Source organism: Mastigoproctus giganteus, chromosome 3, assembly GCF_048544385.1.
Source record: "Mastigoproctus giganteus isolate SK-2022 chromosome 3, ASM4854438v1, whole genome shotgun sequence".
Lineage (NCBI taxonomy): Eukaryota > Metazoa > Arthropoda > Arachnida > Uropygi > Thelyphonidae > Mastigoproctus > Mastigoproctus giganteus.
The window spans coordinates 147,704,080-147,728,065 of NC_143577.1; the positions used below are offsets into that span (position 1 = coordinate 147,704,080).

Sequence of the window (23,986 nt, forward strand, 5' to 3'; positions counted from 1 at the left end):
TCATCCTGCAATTTAAGCCTGATCCATTTTTCGTAGATTTGTGATGTCATCCATGCTTTTGGTTTGCTTGATACATAGTAATGTCTTCAAACCTTTAAAGCATAGTGTCTTCTGGGCTTTTCTAATGATTAAAGGAGGAAGCTTCTCTATGCTAGTCATGTTTGCTGCTAGGAGAATGGTAAACTGTTGTTTGGTCTTTTTTCCTGCCACTACATTTCTCACCTTTAAATATAAGTGTTTTATCCAGAAGCAATTAAAAAAAAAAAAAAAAAAAAGTCCAGTTTTATCAGCATTGAAAATGTCATTGTATGTCTGCAAAACATTTAAATGATTTTCCTTCCATTCCTTTGTAACAAACTTTTAAATACAGTAGATCAGTTGTACTGTATTAAATGTAATAGTAAAATGTAATTGTGGCATGTGATGCAAGAAAGCAAGTGTATGAGCTTACGTAGCATCAGCCAAAAAAAAAAAAAAAATTCACACAACCATTCCCGCTAAATGTTTGTCCAGTTCCTCCTTAAATTTATTTAACCTATCCACTTCCACAACCGCACATCTATTCTACAGATGTCTTGCCTCAATTTGAATTTATGCCCCCTTAGGTTCGTAATCTGAACAAGTGGAAGAATCCCATCAGAATCCAGCAAGCTCAACCCATTCAAGGCCTTATACACCTCAATCAGATCACCTCACAGGTGCCTAGTCTCCAGCCGCTGCAATTTGCAGAACTTCAGCCTCTCTTGGTAAGAGGATCCCTTCATTCCCCTCATCAATCTTGTTGCCCGTCTCTGTACACGCTCAAGCAAATCTACATCCTTCCTAAAATGAGGCCTCCAGACCTGTATGCAGTACTCAAGGTGTGGCCTGACCATTGCCTTATACAGAGGGACAATCACCTCCTTTTCCCTATTAGCAAAATTCCTGTATATCATTGACAAAACCCCATGACCTGCTCTGGCAGCCTGTCTGCATTGCTCAGAAAACTTCATATCTGACTGCACAATTACTCCCAAGTCTTTTTCATTTTTACCACCCTAAGTGTAGTACTACACAGTTGGTACATTCCTCTCGGGTTACTTCTACCCATATGCAGTACTTTGCATTTGTCAATGTTAAACTTCAGTTGCCACTTCTCAGCCCATCTTCCCAAATTTTGTAGATCCTGTTGCAGTAGCACACTGCCATTACTGTCATTAACAACCCTGCCAACCTTTGTACCATCTGCAAACTTCGACACTAAGCCTGATATACCTTCATCAATATCATTGATAAATATACAAAACAACAGTGGACCCAACACCAAACCCTGTGGGACTCCACTAATAACATTAGTCCACGAAGAGCAGCGCCCATTGATTACCACCCTGTCTTCTCCCACTCAACCATCCTTTTATCCATTGTAGCAACTTACCCTTAATACCATTCTGTTCCAATTTGTACAGTAGTCTTCCATGTGCAACAGAGTCAAAATCTTTCCTGAAATACAAGTATATGATATCAAAATTATTTTTTGCATCCAGTTTCTTTGTAAACACATCATAATATCCAATCAAATTTGTCAGACAAGTCTTTCCCTTAACAAACCCATGCCGTGTCTGAATTATTGCTGCAGTCTTGTCCAGATGATCCTGCAATGCATCTTTAACCAGTGGCTCCATTATTTTACCCGGAACAGAAGTTAAACTAACTGGTCTGTAATTACTCGTGTCACCATTCGATCCCCCTTTGTGAACTGGGAATACATTTGCACATCTCCAGTCTGTGGGGACCTCCCCTGATTCCAACAATGCTCTCATAATTATGGTTGAGGGTTTGCTTACTTCCTTTGCCACCTCCTTTAATATAACTGGATAGATTCCATCCACCCCAGGTGCTTTTCTTATGTTTAATTTCAACAATTTCTTCTCCACTTTGCTCTCAGTTATTACAAAATTATTAAGCACCCTACTACAATATGATAACTTTCTGGCATTTTCAATCCTTAATAACTCCTCATGTGTGAATGTAGATGCAAAATACTCATTCAGTTTGTTTACTATCTGAGCAGGATCATCAACAGTCAAACCATCAATATCAAGTGGACCAATCTGAATTATCCCCTTCCTTTTAGAGTTTATATAAGTGAAGAAATCCTTGCTGTTTTTCTTAGCATCCTTTGCCAAAGATTTCTCGTAATCTGCCTTCGCCTACCTAACCTCTTTTGTGACATGATTACAGACTAGCTTATATCTGCCATAGGCTTCTGTGTTGCCTGATAATGTATATTGTACTTTATAAGTAGCCTTATAGTTCTAGTTATCCAGAATAATTTGAAAGGTTGATCGTTCTTTTTTTTTTATTAACGGTAGTACAGTAAGCTCTGGTTATAGTGGTCACGGTTGCAAACTGAAATTTGATTATAATAAGTGAAAGATCAAGTTTACTACTCATTTATAACAGATCGTACACACAAAAAGCTCAATAAACCAAAAACTGCAAATTGTTTTATGGTTGTGACCTCTGGAATTCTGTGTGAGCTTCAGAAATGTGCTTTAGAAAAATATCACAGAGACTATGGGGTTTTCTTGGAAACCATGAGTGTGTTTCAGATTAGTTTAGCTCCAGATTCAGTAAGAATAATATCGCCCTGAAACTGTGTGATTTATTATTTTTCTCAATTTTTTTATGGTAGAATGCGAATGAAAAGAAAACGTGTAGGTTTAACACTGCAACGAAAAACGGAAATTATTAATAGAATTAGGAAAGGTGAAAATTTAGGAAATCTCTCCAAAGAGTTTAATGTTGGGACTTCAACAATTTACGACATCAAGAAAAATTCCAATGCTATAACAAAATTTGTGTAGATTATGGAGAGTGAAGGAGGATATAGAAGGAAAAAGACGACTTCTAAACCTGAAAATGCCACTTTAGAGAGTGCACTTTATTTGTGGTTTCTTCAGAAGTAAAGTTTAGGTGAACCAGAGTCTGGCCTATTATTGGGTGAAAAAGCATTGGATTTTAATCGAAAATTAATAGGTAATGAAGATTTTAAGGCAAGCACAGGTTGGCTGAAAAACTTTAAACAGACATGGTATACATCAACTAGGTATTCAAGGTGAGAAACTTTCTGCAGACGAATCGGCAGCGGTGTCCTTTGAAAAGTAAGTTTTCTTCAGTTATAGCAAATTAAGAGAAAAAAAACGTTGATAATGTTGATGAGATTGGCTTATTATGGAAATCATTACAGAGAAAAACCCTAGACACTAAAAGAGAAATGCCTACTCCAGGTTTTACAATGAGAAAAGAGCGAGTTACAATTGCACTGTGTGAAAATGCCACTGGGACATGCAGATTGCCCGTGCTCATTATCGGTAAGTCAAAAAAAGAGAGATCATTTAATAATCTTTCTAATTTTCCTGTTTTGTATAAAAATCATAAAAATGCCTGGATGGATGTTTCTGTTTTCCGAGATTGGTTTATAATTTTTTTTTATTTAATTAATCTTATTTAATTTAATCATAAGATAAGATTAAATTTATTTAATCTTACTAGAAAAATTATCCGGAAAATTTTCCTATTCAATTATCCAGAAAATTTGGCTATCCGGAAGAGGTCTGACATCAATTATTCCAGATAAATGACTCTCTACTGTACTTCAATATCCATTTGATGCGCAAATGATTCTGCCTTAGCTTTTAAAAGGTTACCATCTTCGGGAACTTTTTTTTGCACGCATCATCATCCATTCCGAAATTACTGATCTTTCAGAACAGTGAAGAGAGTATTCAAAGGAATGTGGAATTGTTTGGTGATGTCAGTCTTAGAATGTGCACCATTATCTAGAGCTTGTAAAAATCCTTTTTATCTGTGACTGGCAAAGCTATCTGCATTCTTGTAGCCATACCAATAAACATACACTAACTGACTTCTGGATGATGTTCATTTGATTACTGCACCATGAGAAAAGAGCATGGGAAATCTTAAAAAATGATTTCTAACAGTAAGGCTGCAATTATTGAATATATTTGAAGCTTTCTGTCATTTTCAAACACAAATACTGTAATAAGAAAGTAAAAATTCAGATTAAGAGGTAAAAATTTATGGATCATTATAGAGAAACCGTTTTATTTTCAAGGTTGTTATACTGAATGTAAAATAGCATTATGTTAACGAAAAATTGGCAACCACATAGGACGTTATAACGTGTTGGGATGTTAAAAAGAGGGTCACTATAAAGAGCTTCAACTATCTTAAAACTGTCATCTCAGATACATAATTTAGAAGGGAAAAGATACAAAGAAATTGATAAATGCAAAGCTTATTTAATAACTTACCATTACGCTAATTATCCAAAGTAATACAGTAAAAAGTAAATCAAATGTTGTCAGAAGGCAGAAGAATCTTCTAACAGCTGACATCCTACCATCAAGTGAAGTTCCAACACTGAGTGTCTCAGATGTTGAGGCATCCATAGGGGGACTATTAATTGAATGATAATTTACTCTTACAAGAGGAGGAAATTCAGGCATAGGTTTCGTATGAGAAAGACCCATTTGGAATAATCTTCAAGGTGTTTTGATTATGACCTGAAAAATAGCAAATGTTTAATAAAAATAACACAAACATGTTTATTGTAAAATAAAATAGTAAAACATTCTCCAAGGGGATTTCACTAATCTTGATTTAATCCTCCAGTAGTCATGTGGATGACAATAGTCATCCACGAAATTTTAAAAATGGCGCCAATAAACAGTAACTGCATTTTCAGCTGTGCAGCTCTCAGTACCTTCCTATCTTAAGCTAATTTATTATTTGTGTGTGAATCAAGGTCAGGTAGTAGTTTTCTGAGTATTTTGCATACAAATTGGCTAGGAGGATAGTAGTCATCCACATGAAGTGACTAATCATGTTACAATTCTACTCATTTCACATTGTTGCATTCTGGTTCGCTGTTGATTCCCAGAATTTTATTCTGTCCTTGTTATGATTTCAGTTTCTGTTTAGATTTTAGAGTGCAGTATCCTCATCTGCTCTTATTTTATTTGTCTAAGAACATTTTGATATGTAGTGTTCTAAAAAAATTAGAGTAGGTGATTTTAGTGTTGAGAGTGAAGAACAATTGTTACAGTAGATAAAGAAGTGTACAGATGAACTAAACTAACCTAACTTATTATTATTAGCCGTGTGGTGCAAGGAAGCCTGAAGCTTATGCTGCACCAGCCAAAGAGTTATCCTCAGAGAGGGGGGGGGGGAAATCACCAAGAAAGAGCAGAATGATATCCAGCTCAAGACCCTGGGTGTGTCAAGCCCATATTCACCAGATGTGAGCCCCTTTTATTAACCTTATGAATTTTCATTGTTAATTAATTACATCATATTTAAATACAAATCATGCCCCAGACTAGAGAAGCAAAGCAACGTGCACAAAGCAATGGGAGTGCTGTGGCTCAGGGGAGAAAAGAAAGGGGCAATTCTTCAATGCATCACAATATAAAAAAATTTGCAACTTGTGAAATGTTTGCAGACCTTTCTGGAACAGAACATGATCTAGCCAAGGATAATATCTTTGCGTGTGCTATCTAGGTGCACAAAGTGTCAAGAAATTAGGTGCCAACTCAGTGATCTAATGGGCTTCTCTGAGAGTTTGTAAAGTAGGGTAGATGCCCTTGAAGGAATTAAAATGGGGGCCCCATCAAACTCTCAGCTGCCCAACTCAATGCCAGAGCTCACTCTTGTGCGCCAGATAACACAGCAACAACCATCAGGGCAGAATGCTCTGGGTGCAGAGGAGCTAGTTATTGTCAGGGAGGCGGGAAATATATTATGCAAAAAGGACAGATGGAATAGGACCAAGGTATGGCTGCAAGGGGCAAAAGTTCATGATGTTGTAGAGCAGATATGTTTTAAGGGCACAAAAATTAATATTGTTGTGCACATTGGCACTAATAACATTATGAGTAGGAGATCTGTAGACTTACTTAACAAGTACAGGTCAATTTTGAAAAAAAAGGTTAAATTTGAGAGTGTCTGCAATTGTGCAAAAACATGACAGGAGGGAGTATATGATGAGAGCCTTGTCAAACAATTCAGCCATGGAGAGATTGTGCAAAGCTCATGGGAAGAATTTTTCTCAGCATGGTTTGTGCTTGTTAACAGGGGAGATTGTTTCTACAAGAATAGGACACACTTAAATAGAAAGGGTGCAAGAATATTTGATGATGCTATCAAGGCAGTGTTAGGCAGGTTGGAACACTGCTAGCCTGGGGAGTTTACAGACTAATAGATTAATAGTAGCTGCAAGCAGAGGTGAAAGTAATTCTTTCACTGCTTCTATCGGAATGAGCAGCACTTGGAAAGCAAGTTGCTGGGGATTTCAAGAACTGATGAGAGTTATCACGGAACAATAAAATACATGGAGTGTGTTAGGTTAACTAAGAGCAAGAAGAGGTGCATGTACACCAATGCTGGATGTACACAAAGCTAGTAAATAAATTTGAAGTGCTGGTCAAGACACTGAAGGAGCATATTGTTGGGATATCAGAAACATGGTGTCACACAGATATAAGGAATGCAAAATTGGAATTTGGGGAGTACAATGTGTACAGAAAGGATAGGAAGGGAAGAGCGGTTAATCAAGGAACACAAAATCTAAGGCAGTGCAGCCAGTTGACACATGGGGGACAGTGAAATGTTGAGTCATTATGGTATAACATAAACAGTGGCAAAGGAAAAATGAGCATAGGTGATGTTTTAGGCCTAATGTTGTTTGTGATGAACAAACCACTGTACTGAGAAATAGTGGCCCAGTAAATCAGAATGTCTTACAATGGGGGATTTTAACTTCCTAGATAGTGACTTGAACTTGTGGGTTGGTCATTTGCACACTAGCAAGACTTATGTGGATTTATTGGATGATTGTTTTCTATATAAAACAATCATCCAATAAATCATCCAACCAATCATCCTTTCGAACATACTGCTATAGCAGTATGTTCGAAAGGCAATCAGAGGGAATAATATTCTTGATCTGATTATCCATGCATTAAGAATCTGCAGATAAAGGAACCACTAGGTGGCAGTGATTACAGTGTGATGATGTGGAATTAAATTAAAGATGTAACTACCATCAAGGATAAAGGAAAGGGTTTTTGCTTTCGTAAGGGCTGCTATAGTGGTCTCACATTTTTAAATTCTGTATGGTGGGACCAACTGATGATGTTACCAACAGCAAATTCTAAATGAGAAGCATTCAAGGAATTAATCCTGGAAGCTACTAGGCTTTTTGTTCCAACTAAGAAATACTGTTCAAGGTTTAGGCCTAAATGGATGTCAAATGAACTAATGAGACTTATGGCAGAGAAGAAATATGAATGGGGCACAAATTATCAAGTGACACAGCAGCCTATGATAGATATAAGCTAGTCTCTAATCAAGTCATAAAGGAGGTTAGGCAAGCGAAGGTAGATTACAATAAATCTTTTTTTCGCAAAGGATCCAAAGAGGACCAGCAAAGACTTCTTTACTTATGTGAACTCGAGAAAGAAGTTGATGAATCAGATTTGTCCACCTGATATTGATGGTTTGACTGTTGATAATCCCACTCAGATAGTTGACAAACAATGAGTATTCTGCATCTACATTCACATATGAGGAGTTATTTAGGGAGGGGAATGTCAGAGGTTTATCAAACTCTAACAGGGAGCTAAAGGATTTTGTAATAATCAGAGCAAAGTGGAGGATAAGATGTTGAAGTTAAACATAAGAAAGATAATTGAGGTGAATGGGAACTGTCCAGTTATATTAAAGGAGGCAGCAGCAAAGGAAGTAAGCAAACCCTTAGCCACTATTATGAGAGCATATCTGAATTCAACTGAGGTCCCCATTGACTGGAGATGTGCAAATGTATCCACATAGGGGGATCAAATGGTGACAAAAGTAATTATGGGCCTTTTATTTTAATTTACGTTCCAGGAAAAATAAGTGAGTCACTGATTAAAAAGCATTACAGGATCATCTAAACAAGACTGCATCTGTGTCTCAGACACAGCACGAGTTTGTTAAGGGAAAGTCTTCTCTGACCAATTTGATTGGATGCTATGATGTGGTCACAAAGGAATTGGACACAAAAAATAATTTTGATATCATATACTTGGATTTCTTGGAAAGCTTTTGATATTGTTGCACATAAAAGACTGCCATACAAATTGGAGCAGTATGGCATTAAGGGTAAGTTGCTACAATGGATAAAGGTATGGCTGAGTAGGAGAAGACAGAGTGGCAATCAACGGACACTGCACTTCATGGATTAATGTTATTGGTGGAGTCCCCCAGGGTTCCGTGTTGGGCACATAGTTGTTTTCTGTATTTATCAATGATATTGATGAAGGTATAACAGGCTTAATATCCAAGTTTACAGATGATACGAAGGTTGGCTGGGTTGTTATAACAGGATCTAGAATAGTTGGGATGAGAGGTGGCAAATTAAGTTTAACACTGACAAAAGAAAGTACTGCATATGGATAGCAGTGACCCCAGAGTAACATCCCAACTGTGTAGTACTACGCTCAGGGTAGTTGGTTGGTTGTTGGGTTTTACTGGCACATTAGCAACTAGGGCTATAATGCGCCAAAACCAGGTTCAGGGTAGTGAAGAATGAAAAAGTACATGTGGGGTTATTGTGCAACCAGATAAGAAGTTTTCTGAGCAGTGCATGCAGGCTCAGAACAGCCCAAGTGGTCTTGTCAATGATATACAGGAATTTTGCTAGTAGGGATAAATAAGCAGGTGATTATCCCTTTGTATAAGGTGTTGGTCAGGCAACACCTTGAGTTCTGTATACAGATATGGAGGCCTAATTTTAGGAAGGATGTAGAGCTGCTGGAACGAGTACAGAGAAGGGCAAACGAGACAGGTGAGAGGAACAAAGGGTTGTTCTTACCAAGAAAGGCTTAAATTCTGCAAATTGCAGAGCCTGAGGGATTAGGCTCTGTGAGAGCCTAAGCCCTCATACACCTCAATCAGATCACCTGCAAGGTGATCTGATTGAGGTGTATGAGGCCTTGAATGGTTAGAGCAAGCTCAATGCTGATGGGATTCTTCCTCTGGCTCAGATTACGCACCTGCAGGGTCATAGATTCAAATTGAGGAAAGACAGTTGCAGACAAGATGTGCAGCAATTTTCCTTTAGCTAGCAGGTGGATGATTATTGGAACAAACTTCCATCTGTCGTTGTAGAAGTTGATATCTTAAATAAATTGAAGGAAGAACTCGACAAACTTTTGGAGTGAATGGATGGGTGAAGTGGGAAGACTTTTTTTTTTTTTGGGCGATTCTGTTTAAACGTGCTTCCTTGCATCATATGCTTATGTTTTGACAGAAGATCCTCTTACACTAAATTCTTTCTATTCAGAATAATTATTAATACTCTCTGATTTAAAATCCATGGTGGCTACAGCTGGATATTATACTGGAAGGCTTAGTCACACATACACAACAATCATTTAATGCTGCTTATCACTGTAAATTCCAGATGAGAAATTTAAACAACCTCAAATGCAGCCCTACAAATTTGACCACATGGAGTGCACTGCATAAATTAAGTCCCCCCACTTAAAGTAAACAAAAACAGAGTGCAACCTGGCCCTTTATTATGAACTATCAGAGTCATTCAGTATCCCATGTGACAGTTTATAAACAAACAAGTCATCCTAAAAAGCAAACTCATGTTCTCTCAGCATTCGGCAGAAATGGCAGATAAATATAAGACTTTTACAGATTTTACACCAGAATTACTGGGCAACAAAGGCAAAACCTTGATGTTCCTCTGTCGATTTTTTTTTTCTTCTTATATATAGATTATGTATGCAACTGGTACCTAACATCATAGTTAACGGAGACTCAGCAATATGTGACAACAGATACTGCTAACCGTCATGTGTACATTACCAAACCATGTCCACGCATGCACTTTAATAAATACTAGTTGGGGGGCTTACTAACTTCATAATTATTTATACAGCCTCCAGCTGCCATCTCCACAGGTCAAAGCCTACTGATATTCTCAGAATTAATCTAGATCTAGAAACAAATATAAAAAGAACGGACACTTACCAAACTAAGTGACACCTGGAAAACATACTCAGATAAGGAAAACAAATGGAGTCAACACCAGAAATTCCTACCTAACATAAAACACATCAACTACAAGACCAAAAACTTTATACCTGGCACATTTGCAACTGCCCTGCTTATAGGGCACTGGTCCTTCAAGATCAAATTCACTGAAATGGATCACTGCAACACACCACAGAATTGCTGCTGTAGCAAGCCTGAGACCTGATATTATATACTATACCACTGTCCCCCACTATGAGGTTGACAGTAACAGAAACCCAAGTTCAGTCTCCATTAAGAGATCACAAACAATCTTATAGAAAAAGAACCCCAGGGGCTCACATCTAATGAGTATGGGCTTGGCACACCCACAGTCATGAGCTGGATATCATCATTCTTTTCTTTCTTGGTGATTCCTTTCTGCTTCTCTCTCTCTCTCTCTCTCTCTCTCTCTCAGGAATGTTTTTTTTTTTTTGGCTGGTGCAGCAAAAGCTTCAGGTTTCCTTGCACAATATGGCTAATGATAACAATGAAAAGCTTACAAGATAATTTAAACCTTTGACAATTTACACCCTTCAAAAACTGAAAAGTACTAATCAATAGGCAAATCAGAAATATAATTAGCACAGAAACAATTACTGCAATCCCCCTACCAATGTTCACATCTGCCAAAATCATCATCATCAGCCATTTTCAATCCACTGCAGGATGAAGGCCTTTCCAGCAACTTTCCAGTTCCTTCTGTTTTGAGCACTGGCCTCCATTTACTACTCAAAAACTCATGAATTTCATCTATCCATCTCCGCCTTTGTCTTCCAGGTTTTCTTCTAGCTCCTCTTGGGTACCATTCTGTTATTTTCTTAGTCCATATGTCATCATGTCTTCGAGCTATGTGTCCTGCCCAAGACCATTTTAGTTCTTTAGTTTTGATAAGAATGTCCTTTACTTGAGTTTGCTGCCTAATCCATGTGTTTCTCTTCTTATCTAACAGTCTGATTCCCAATATAATTCTTTCCATTCTTCGCTGTGTAGTTCTTAGCTTCTCTTCCATTCTTTTGGTGAGTGCCCAAGTTTCACTTCCATAAGTCATGGTGGGGAGTATACATTGATTCATTATTTTACGTTTCAGACAAACTGGGATATTGCTCTTCAGTATGTGACTATATTTCCTGAATGCTATCCATCCAAAATTTATTCTTCTCTTGACTTCCAGCCATTTATTATTACAGCAAATAACTTGTCCCAGATAAGTATATGACTCCACCTTTTCAATTACTGCTCCTTCAATCATTATTTCCCTTTCCGTGGCATACTTGTTCATCATTACTTTTGTTTTAGCCATATTCATCTTTAGTCCAAAATCTTTACTAACTGTGCATAACTGATTAAGATTTTCCTCTAATTCTTTGGGATCGTGGCTTATGACCACAATGTCATCTGCAAATCGTAAATGGTTTAGGTACTCTCCGTTCACATTGACTCCTTTCTGCGACCAGTCTAATCTTCTGAAAGCTTCCTCAAGGGCAGCAGTAAACAGCTTCGGAGATATTGTGTCTCCTTGTCGCACTCCTTTCTCGATTTTAAATTTGCTACTGTCTTTGTCTAGTCTAATAAAGGATGTAGCACTCTCATATATTTTCTTCAAAATCATAATATATGGAGTATCTATGCCTTGTCTTTCCAGTGCCCGAAACATTGCCTTATGCTGTATGGAGTCAAATGCCTTTTCATAATCCACAAATGCCAGGCATAATGGTGTTTTATATTCATTTGCTTTCTCCATTAGCTGTGATATTATGTGAACGTGATCCATAGTTGAGAATCCTGTCCTAAAGCCAGCTTGCTCTTTCGGTTGATTCTCATCAAAGTATTCTTTCTAATCTGTTAGTAATGACCCTTGTGAACAACTTGTAGATATGGGATAACAAGCTAATTAGTCTATAATTTCCAATTTCTGATTTATCTCCTTTCTTATGCAGCAAAACTATGATTGCATTATTCCACTGCTTAGGCATCACACCTTTTCTAATGCACTCTGTGAAGAGCCTTGCCAGTTTTTGTGTTATGTCTCTTCCTCCCAATTTTAACAACTCTACAGTAACTTCATCTTCCGCCGGGGCTTTCCAATTCTTCATTTTCTTCAATGCATGTTCTACCTCATCAGGAAGAATATCGGGTATGTCGTATGTGTTGCTACTTTGCAATCCATCTTCACCACTGCTGGTATCATTCCCTCGCTCCTTGTATAATTCTCTATAGTAGTCTTCTGCTATTTGAATTATGCCTTCTCTGCTGTTTATAAGTATACCATCGCTATTCTTCAGTTTCAGTATCATTTGCCTTTCTGTATTACTGCTCATGGCTGCTGATTTAAATCCTTTGTTTTCCCTTAATGCTTGTTCTACTTTTCTTGTGTTAAATCTTCTTATGTCCTCTCTGAGTCTCTTTCTAATGGCTTTGCATAACTCAGTATACTCAATTTTTTCCCTATCAGTGTTTTTCTTGCTCTTCATTTGTCATCTTTGGTTCATCGTGACAAGCGTTTCTTGACTAATTTTTTCTTCTTTGGATTTCTGTTTCCCTATAGGTTTCTTGGGCTTTATCACTTTCAGAAAGTTGTAATATTCCTCGTCGATATCTTGGTCCTGAGCAGTCTGCAGAAGCTCAAACTTGTTCTTAAGTTCCAGTACATACTGCTTTTTCTCCTCCTCTGTTATTTCAAAGACCTTTGTATTGTTTACTCGTGTCAGTTTTATCCTTTCCTACATCTATACCAAGTGTATATCTTACCATTCTGTGATCACTTCCAACATTTACCTTATTCAGACGGTAACATCATTCACAATATATCTTCTGTTAGTGAGGATGAAGTCGATTTCATTAGTTGTTAATCCATTTGGACTCTTCCATGTCCACTTTCTGTTCACCCTTTTCTTGAAAAAAGTGTTCATTACTGACATTCCTTGAGATTCTGCAAATTCCACAAGTCTTTCACCTCTTATATTTCTTTCACCAATTCCAAAATTTCCTATAGTTCCTCTTTCTGCGCTGTTTTGCCTTTTTCCAACCTTAGCATTGAAGTCCCCCATAATAATAGTGGGGTGGGTTTTCTGCTCATCTAGAAGACTCTCAATTTCAGTGTACATTTCTTCAACCTCTTCATCATCATGGCTCGATGTTGGTGCATAAATCATTATAATCTTTAGCTTGTACCTCTTAGAAATTTTGAGTATTAGTCTTGACACCCTTGGTGATGTACTTTTGAATTCCAAAATGTTGTTTTTAAAATCTTTATGGACCAGAAACCCAACTCCACCTTCACTCCTTTCACTGTTTCCATTGGTGTACAGCAGATTTCCACTTAATAAACTTAAGTGATTCATTTCTTCTTCTTGTTTCAGCCAAACATGTTTAGTCTCTAGAGCTAAAATAGAAACCATCTAACCTGGAAACACCTAGACTGCTAATCTCTGCCCACTACTCAGGAGTGGGATATTATGGCCAATAGTCAGGCTGCACCTTGAGTACTGCATGCAGGTCTGGAGGGCTCATTTTAGGATCGATGCAGAGCTGCTGGAATAAGTACAGAGAAGGGCAATGAGATTGGTGAGGGGAACAAAGGGATGCTCTTACCAAGAAAAGCTTCAGTTCTGCAAATTGCAGCATCTGGAAACTAGTCACCTGTGAAGTGATCTGATTGAGGTGCTTAAGGCTGTGAATGGCTTGAGCAAGCAATACCAATGCAATTCTTCCTCTTGCTCAGACTATGTATATAAGGGAGCATAAATTCAAATTGAGAAAGGATGATAGCAGAACTGATGTGTGAAAGTTTTTGCCTTCAGCAAGCTTCCATCCGTTGTTGTGGAAGTGGATAATTTGAATAAATTTGTGGAAGAACTAGACAAACTACTGGAGGGGGGAATGGATAGGTGAAATTTTTATTTTTGTTGATGCTATGCAAGTTTGCTTTCTTGTATCATTTGCCGCTGCTAATACTAATATTATTAACATAAATTTTTTTCAGAGGTCAAAACCTGACATAACCCATAAGGTGACTCTGTACACTTTGATTCTGAAAACATTAAAAGTTTCGAGTTATAATCAAATATCTACGGTAGATTTCATTAGTATAACATGAAAATTAAAGTTACCTGGGAGCACATACAGTCTCTTACATTCATTCAACACTAATACAGCAAAGTATTGGTGTTGAATGAATTTCTCTTTTTTCTTACTGATCAGGAAAAAATATTCAAATGTAGTTCACTCATGAAAATGTTATTTTGCATGCACAATTGTCATAAGTTCGGTATTCATAATGTGGGGAATTATGCAGTAATTTATTATAACTTGGGCTCTTTCGATCTGTGTTGCTTTGGTACGATGGTAATAGTTAATACAGTATACCGTTACTTTAATGGATGCCAATTTAATTATCTTTGGATATGATGAATACCAATCAGTGAACCAGATTTTTCCATCTGCACAGAACTGTGTGAAAACTTCCTCAGTCTGATAGTATTTACCACTAATTAAAATATTTAACTAATGGTAAATATTTTCACTCATCATCACCTTCATCAGCCTGTTGAGCATGCCAGATTTGTAAAGATCACTGAACCTCTGACAAGAGTACTTGAGAGCTCAAGACTGAATAAGCTTTAGGATTTCCAATGCCATTATACAATATGGCAAAACTTCAAACTCATCTACTGCATGCAACTGGTAAGTGCAGTAGAGCCAGGGTAGTGTTAACGCTACAGCCAAACCGGCCATGGCCGGCAGTCTCACCTGAAGAGGGGGAGCCTCATTTTCAGTGTAAGTATTTTCTAAAGTAGTGATAAAAATTTCTAATAATAATAATAATAATAGCTTATAGACATATATATTAAAGGGGCCACAAATTTAAATATGGCTGGGGGCCTATTTCATTCTTAATCTGCTCCTGGTAGAGCACAGTATTAAATGCCCAAGGTTTTTTTTTAATTCATAGTACAAATATGATGAAAATTCTTTTAATGTAATGCACATAAAATACTGATAACTGTTAGACCAAGGTAAAGTGTAAGATGTGGCAAAACTTTTCATATTACACATCATATGCATATGAAATTACATTTCTATTAATTGCCAGAAATGCTGAAATATCATCATCATCATCAGCCATTTTCGATCCACTGCAGGATGAAGGCCTCTCCAGCAACTTTCCATGCTGAAATAATAAGACCAATAAAAAAAAGAAAAACCAAATGTAGCAGACAATGTGACTTCTTTGGAATATCAGCAATAACTCACGGTGAAAATTTAATATTTTTTATGGTGACAGCATGCATCCTTGACAGCCAAAGATCAGTGAAAAATTTTAATGTCTGAAGTAACACAAATCCTTTTAGAGCGTTAGTAAAGATTTTGCATAGACAGAATCAAATGCAGAAGCAATAACAGTGCAAATAATATCAACCTGAATAAAAGGTGTTGAAAATCAATATTAGACATTTTGTTATAAGATTTGTAACTGCAGATCTCTCCAGAATTCTTTAGTTAGTGGCTGTTATGAGAAGGAAAGGGCACAGCACTAAAGTAACTAAAGGTCTGAAGAAGAAATATTGGAGAGATAGGAGGAATATCCTTCAGAGACTGGTTTTTGCATTTGAGAAGCAGGAATAGTTTGTATAAGGTCCATTCAAAAGTCCACTGAAAAAGTGAATTAATAAACAATAAAACAGGCACTAGAAATATTTTGATTTAAAACAGGAATGCTGTCAGGACCAAAAGTGCTCTTGAGAGGTATTGACTTAATTATCTTTGGAAAGGGATATTCAGTAAAGGCTGAAAATGGGGAATGGATTTTTGAAAGCAGACTGACATGGTGGGGGGGGGGAGAGAGAAAGGAAGACAGGGAGGGAGAGGAGAGGTTATGGTTGAATCTTGTAATATGCTCAAACCACCTTTAAAGATCAGAATTAGATGAAACAGAATTATGTGATTAGGATAAATATACAAATTAGTTTTAATTTTATGTGAAATTAAATCTAAAATGATAGCTCTTTTAAGGTTATTAAATACTGTAGAGATAGGATGAATATCCTATCTCTACAGTATTTAATCTTTACTGTAGAGTTTTAGTTATAAAAAAAAAACAAAAAAAAAACACGCTTAAAGATTTGCTACGAATTAATTTAAAAATCTTGGCCAGTTCGATGTCCACCATGCTTTGAGAAAGAAGAATACTTAAGTTTTGAAACCACAAATCTTGCAACAATTAACAATCAAGTAGTAAAGAAAAGATTTTTAATATCAATGCGGAGATTGTCAGCTTATTATCAGATTATCAGCGTATAACGATCAATTAAGGCAAAGTAAGTTAAAAGACCATTGGATATTTTGAAATGTTTTTGAAATACACATTGGTTTTCAAATTCTGATTATGACACAGTTTTCACAAACTGCAATGATGGAGGAAATGACAATAGTGTTGTTTCCTGCATGACTACATCAACAATAGTGTTCGAACCCAAAGTAAGTTGGTGAGGTAAAGTCATCAAAAGCAGTTTGGGCAATAAAGATTTGGTCACTACTGTTGCTTCCTCTGTCTGGGATGAAATAAATGGAATGCAAAAATTGGCTTTAAATATTTCAAATTCATTATAAATAAAGTTAATCAAATTCATAACATTAAAGTAACACAAATAATAAAGTTTTGTATGTAAATTTCATGTTAAAAATCAGAACAAATTTCAACAGAGGGCTTAGGTGGAATGCTGAGAGTAATCTGAGGGTTTAGTGTCAGACATAAACCACAAAATCAATTTGTAGTAAACATTTTTGAAATTAACCAAGAAAAATTCATTTCACATTTCCTTGGTTTACTGGAAATGTGCTTATAGCCCAAGCTAAGTTGTAAACTATTATAGAAATACATTTCTATGACATGATTTGTATTGTTATTTGTATAAAGTTAAACTAAAGTTGTCTCAAAATAAAAATGCAATTTTGTAGTTACCGTTGTCTGACACTAAGCCCTTGAATTATGTTCAGTTTATGCAATGATGGTAGAATGTTAGATGCACACTTCAAAACTAACTGATGGGTAAAGTGATTTCAAACCAGTTTTTCATGAGAAATGATGTAACACCACCTTTTTGTTTCTTTGAATCTTGAGCTGGAAGCTTTATCACACATTATGTGGGTACAAGTGTGTGTGTGTGTGTGTGTGTGTACAAGTGCGTGCAAACACACACACACACGCAAGTTCACTCTGATTTGCATATTGTATGGGCTAAATGGAGACAAGTCCTATAGGGATACATAGAATGAAAAAAAGTTTGAAACTATGCTATTTAATAACAAAGCTGCATTATGTTTGTACATAACTTGACAACCATTAACCTGTTGGGGCATATCCCAATATATACATATTTGACATTAAAAATCAGCATTTGCTGAGGGATAATTGATTGGTGAAATAAACTTCCTCCTGGCATTGTGGAAGAGAGTAGTTACAGTAAATTTAAAGAAAGTTTTAACAAAATACTCGCAGAAATGGGTGTATGAAGGATTATTTTTATTTATTTATTTATTTTTTTTTTTTTGGCTAGTGCTGTACGAACATTGCTTCCTTGCATAATCTTGCCAATACTAAATACTAAATTTGCAATAACTATTAAGATCAAAAAAATAAATTCATATTTAATTACTCACAGTGTTAAAAAACTAGCACCTTTTTTTTTTTTTGAAGTAAAAGAACATAACAAAATTGGTGGTAATATTGCTTATTAAAAATTACAGCATGAAACAAAAAACCATTTCACAGCTGCTTTTTTTTTTTAATATGTAAATAAAATCAAATCCTCCCACTTAACGTTCTCCATCAAAATTCTTTCAAAGATTATACCTAATTTTCTGTTTTGTTTATACAATGAATTACAAGAAATCAGTTTTTTGTTTGCCATTTAACAAGGAAGCAATAGTCTATATTTCTTAAAATCAATTCCCACTCTCACTGGCATCAGCGTGACATCAGTCAATGATCTTGCCACTGATCTTTGGTTTAGCTGCTTTAGCAAAAACAAAATGCAATGAACTAATAGAAACATGACATCTGCCAGATGCCACATTTTTGGAAGCAATTGTGTTTCAACATGGGGATAAATGACCTTAAGAAATATGATAAAAAAGTTATTATTACTGGTTTCTCCATTTTTATTTGATATTTTAAGTTTAGCATATGATAATTAACAGAACACCATTTTAAATTAAATAAAAAAAAAAAAAGTATCACATACGCACGCTAAATGAAACAAACAGTGCGTGCATATTTGTTCCATTTAGGGATGGAGTGATAGAGAAATTTATTCCAACAGTCTGCCTTACAGCCATTTCAACAATATTGAAATCAGATCGTGGTCAGGTGGGCATATTAATTGCTAGTTTTTTCATAATAACAAAACCACAAATTCTCTCTCTCCAACTGCTTTTTAACAAGCATGCCAAAACAAACAGGAAAGCCACCATACTGACGGTGGTGGTATGGTGGTTATTATTATTAGTAGCCATATGGTGCAACAAAGCCTGAGGCTCATGCTGCACCAGCCAAAAAAAAATTGAGTTTCCCTGAGAGAGAGCGAGAGAGAATAGAAGGGAATCACCAAGAAAGTGAAAAAATGATGATATCCGCTCAGGACCCTGGGTGTGCCAAGCCCATACTCACCAGATGTGAGCCCCTGGGGTTATTCCAATTCTTCTGTTTGTCTTCAGGGCCCACACAAGGGACGTATATACACTCCGTTAGGGGAGGAAGAACACATTCGCAAAACGGACTATGATATATAAATAGGCTGGACTCCACATTATGGATACACCTTGTCACTGGCTTGCGGGCATGGCCAAATTCGGGCCGAATTCAAGCAAAAGAAGTCACTTCCTCTGGAGGTGTACCCATAATCTACATTATATATAAATCCAAAGCAGATACAAGTTACTTGTATAAGCAAATATTCGCACAGGAAAATGTTGGTTAGTTCATGACAAATATAACACAGAGACACTGAGAAAATGCAAAGGTCATACCTCAAATTTCAGCCAATACATGCAGTTTTAGCTTTCAAACTTTCGCAGACAGATTTCAGCAAAAAAAAATTATAAGAAAATGTTCTGTCAACAGAAAAAGATCTGGTCCAACAGTCATGACTAGCATACTCATATCTTATCGTTAACGAAATCAAATACAACGTAAATTAAACATAAAATAATTAAAAAGCATTATTATAAGAACTTAGACCACTTCCTCAAACACATATAACAGCTAATTCCACAACATTAACGCATATAGTAAATGCACATGACAAACACATGATTAACGCCACCTATACGTATAACGTTGGCACAGTCATTCGGAATGTCAAATTTCGGAAAAATGCTTTGTAATTCTGGTTGCGATATGGAAGGCCTTACAACAAGCTATTTAACATAACAAAACACGAGGCTTTTGAAAAGTGAAACAATAGATATCTGGGAGGGGGGAAATCATGTCTGTTCATCAATGAATCTGTAAATTGTGTGTATTCCATGGCAAATAAAACGATTCACCGCTTGGTAAAACCGACTAACCAGGCCACAGTGTGAAAAAGCCCATAAAATTTCTCAAAATTTAGTGTCTTAAGAACGGGGGCGGGCCATCCTGAGGGTGAGAGATGTACACTGCACCCGGTGCCCAACGTTCAAGGGGATCTGAAAACCTGAAACTTACATACACATATGAAGAAAATTTTAAATATGTCATATTTTTCTGAATATGAACATGTTACTGAACTTTTGTTGATGTGTGTATAATGTTTGTTACTCTAAAATTTACCGTATACACGGTGATCCAAAAGTCAGTAAGCAATTAAAGAATTGGTATTTCAGTGAATTTTTGACGTATAGTAACGAGATTAGCGCAGAAATGCATAGAATTATGTGGGTTCTTTCCCGAAAGAATGTCAAAATTATTTCCAAATATGTCCACCAGGTGGCGCTTGATCTGTAACCCCACAAAGCTCCTCATTATAGCAAATGTTCAATGTGACGGCCTTCGTTGTGGAGCACTGCTTGAAGACGAGTAACGACGTTGTGGACAGCATGAAACAGCATTTCTGGAGGCATCATTGACACCTGCCGTCGTATAGAGTCTTTTAGCATTGTCAATGACGTTGGGTGATCTCTGTAAACCCATAACTTCAGGTAACCCCATAACCAAAAATTCGATTTTTGAAGGGCGTCGGATCTGGAGACCTTGGTGGCCATTCATGCTGAAAGTGACGGCTTGTCACTCGATTCTCTCCAAACACTGAGAGTAACAGTTAACATTAGCATTAGCAGAGGCATTTGATGCAAGAAAGCAAGCTTATGCAGCATCAGCCAAAAAAAAAAAAACCACTTCCACTTCACCCCTCTGTTCGTTCAAAATACCTGTCCAGCTGAGCCTTAAACTTATTTAGGCTATCAACTTCCACGACAAGGGATGGAAGTCTGTTCCACCAACCAACCACACGCTGGCTAAAGGCAAATTTCCGCACGTCTATCCTACATCTGTCTTTCCTCAATTTGAATTTATGCCCTCTCAGGTGATTATTTTAGTTGTTTCACAGGAGAAGCAATATGGGGGGGGGGTGCTCCATCCTGCTTGAATGTCACAACATCCAAAGCTTGCCTTTCCCCCAGGTAGGGATAATGCAGTTTCTTAAGAGGTCTTTTTTAAAAGGTCGATTTTTGAAGGGCGTCAGATCTGGAGACCTTGGTGGCCATTCATGCTGAAAGTTACGGCTTGTTACTCGATTCTCTCCAAACACTGAGAGTAACAGTGTTTTACAGGAGAAGCAGTATGGGGGAGGGGGGAAGTGTGCTCCATCCTGCATGAATGTCACAACATCCAAAGCTTGCCTTTCCCCCAGGTAGGGATAATGCAGTTTCTTAACAGGTCAGCATAACGCTGACCTGTGATAGTGACAGATTCAAAACCACAGCCACTGATTTCCTGAAAGAAAAATGGCCCTATAACAAAAGAAGAGGTGAATCCGCACCACACCATTACTTTTGGCTGATGCAATGGAGTTTCTGTGTAAGCTCGAGGGCTTTCCGTTGCCCAAATACTGCAATTGTGTGTGTTTACTGTGCCATTGAGATGGGCTTCATCCATCCATAAAACATTTGACAGCCGGTTGTCACATTCTTCAATTCATTGAAAGAACCAAAACGCAAATGCTTCTCACTTTGCAAAATCGGGACGCCTAAGTTCTTGAAGGTGTTGAATTTTGTATGGATATCTATGGAGGACTACTTTTAGGGCTCTCCACACACTCCCACATGGCACGCCAGTTCGACGTGAAACTTCATGAGAGCTTTCTTCTCCATGTGGCGCCTCCGTAGCCAGGTGGGAAGGAGCACAGTGCATAGCACACGCTTCTTGATAGACCGGGGTTCGAGCCCGTCACCACCAAATACGGTGGATGCGGAAAGGTCAGGGAATGACCACCGCATATTCCCGGAGCAATATAGCTTTAGTTGCTAATGCTCCTATAAACCAAATAACAAACAAACAAACAAGCTTCTCCATGTGATTATGCTGCCATTAGAGTATCCACGTCTTCCACAACTACAGCCACAGTTGTAGCACATGTTGATGGTCTTCCATTTCGCAGATGATCTTGTAACGAACCAGTTGTCGCAAATTTCTTAATCATCATCTTTAGTCCTGCAAAAGTCATTGGTCCTTTACCATGTCGCATACCCTTCAGCTGATGGAAAGAGCGCAAAGGTACAGTTGCAGTGTTAAGATAATAACATTTTACCAACAGTTCTTTATCCAGTAATAACATGACCGCTTAGCTTCGTTTCTTTTTCTTTCCCAAACGCTCACTAAACTGCTTAACTGTTGTTCTTGCAGTGCCTTTATAGCAGACACTTTCGCGAAGTCATTCATGGTATAGCGTCACCTAATGGATATATTTGGAACTAATTTTGACATTCGTAAAATACCCCACGTTATTCTATGCATTTCTGCGCTAATCTCGTTACCATACGTCAAAATTCACTGAAATACCGATTCTTTAATTGTTTACTGCCTTTTGGATCACCCTGTAAATTAACCCTTCAATACTAATGTGAGGTCCAGCTGGACTCCAGTTTTTTTTACATGGCGTATTTTCTTGGTCAAAAAAAATTTCCAGAAACACTGTTCACAGTACTTTTCTAGAAAACTGTGCAGGACTCATTAATGTGTATTCTATTTAGGAATGAAATTTCGTGAAGGAGCTAATCTGCTTAGGGAGATGGCGCAGCTCATTCTTGCCTTGGGTAAGCTATATTAAGTTATAAGGCAAGCTAAGTTACAAGACTTCTACCTGTGTAGAAAGCGGAATGGCCTGTGGCGATGACTTGTGGGGGGGAAGAAAGTCTTTATCTTTACTTTTCCTTTGTTTCCTGATTATTATTATTAAATATCTTATTTTGTTCCCTAATAGGTATATAGACCCCTTGTCTTTATACCCACTTACACATCTGACTTTGGATTCACAGGAGAATTTCAGGTTCAAGGGAACTTCTCAATTATGTATAATTCCCTTCGGAAAGGCTGAGTGCTCAAGAATGACAAACTCACTAATTAATAAATAACGTAGTTTATTTACATATATATATACATGTATATACAACATGATAAAGTGATCAAACCTCAAGCACATACTAATATTATTCAAATTTGCCTATGTAGCATCAGATATATATGCAATTTAGTACATTGAGTTTAACTAGAGGGGTTTTTTCTTTCTACACAACATAATTAATATCCTTACAGAAAACTGCTATAGTTTCCTTCTTTCTTCACACATGAACAATAAATATTTAAGAGGTTTAGTTAACACTCTTTCTCCTACATAAGTCAAATTCTTACTTTATAAATTGATTTAGGAATTTCACTCTTAACTTCTGATTTATTTAGTGACCCTTTTTGTCTTGGGGAATATAATTTCACAAACTTTCTCTAATCTAGATACTTTGTACATTTGACATCAATTTCTGGACTAATGTTTGTCTCAAGGGTTAGCTACATTCAGAAGGCTATTCTTTTCTCTGTATTTCTCTACCCTTCCCTTCCAAAATTTATCATAGATATATGTTAGACAATAACTGATAACAAATATCAAATTTCTCTCCTCTACCTTTCTACATATGTCTAATTATACATTAATCAAAGCCATTACTATCATTAAGCACCCGATTTCTCCCCTTTAGTTCTTTTCTCAATTTATGTAGTTATACCTCTGTAAAACTACAACTGTTATCTAACTTATCTCTACATTGAGTATATATTTTGTACATATATATATCTCACAGTATCTTTCTAAACGTTCTACTTAATTGGATGGTAGGTTTCCTACAGTCCTTTACTTGTGAGGGAGAATACTATATAACTAGTCACTTACTTAATTTTACGAATCGGGCTTCTCTGTTTTGGGGCCTTCCGCTCCTTGTTTGGGACTGTCATCATCTTTGCCAAGGGCATCTTGGGGCTTCCAGGGAATCTTCGTCCGGGTCACAGTTCTGCTACACTGCTTAAAAAAAAACTCACTGTTCAATCTGGACTGGGCTGGCACTTTGTCGTACAGTCCTACTCCGTCATTAGGAGCTGCTTTCTTTCCTTCTGCGGCCTTTCTCCACCTGATCGGGCTACTTTCCATTCGCTACCTTGCTCCGTCTGATCGGGCTATTAATTCTGCGGCTTCGCCTCGTCTGATAGGGCTACTAATTCTGCGACTTCGCTCCGTCTGATCGGGCTACTAATTCCGCGGCTTGCCCCTTCGGATCGGGCTACTTTCCATTCGAGACTTTGCTCTGTCTGATCGGGCTACTAATT

The 23,986-nt window shown here is 37.2% G+C and overlaps 1 protein-coding gene across 1 annotated transcript in view; it reads right to left on the reverse strand.

Moving 5' to 3' along the window:
* LOC150088318 (STARD3 N-terminal-like protein) overlaps positions 1–19,305 on the reverse strand; it is a 115,913-nt gene extending 96,608 nt beyond the window's left edge. Inside the window, exons 1-2 of the mRNA XM_090370713.1 lie at positions 19,165–19,305; positions 4,317–4,568 (exon numbers count right to left, since the gene is read on the reverse strand). Coding sequence (XP_090226839.1) covers positions 4,317–4,535 — 219 coding nt within the window. The 5' untranslated portion in view covers positions 4,536–4,568; positions 19,165–19,305. The remainder of the gene's footprint in view (positions 1–4,316; positions 4,569–19,164) is intronic.
* Between the last annotated feature and the right edge of the window lie 4,681 nt (positions 19,306–23,986).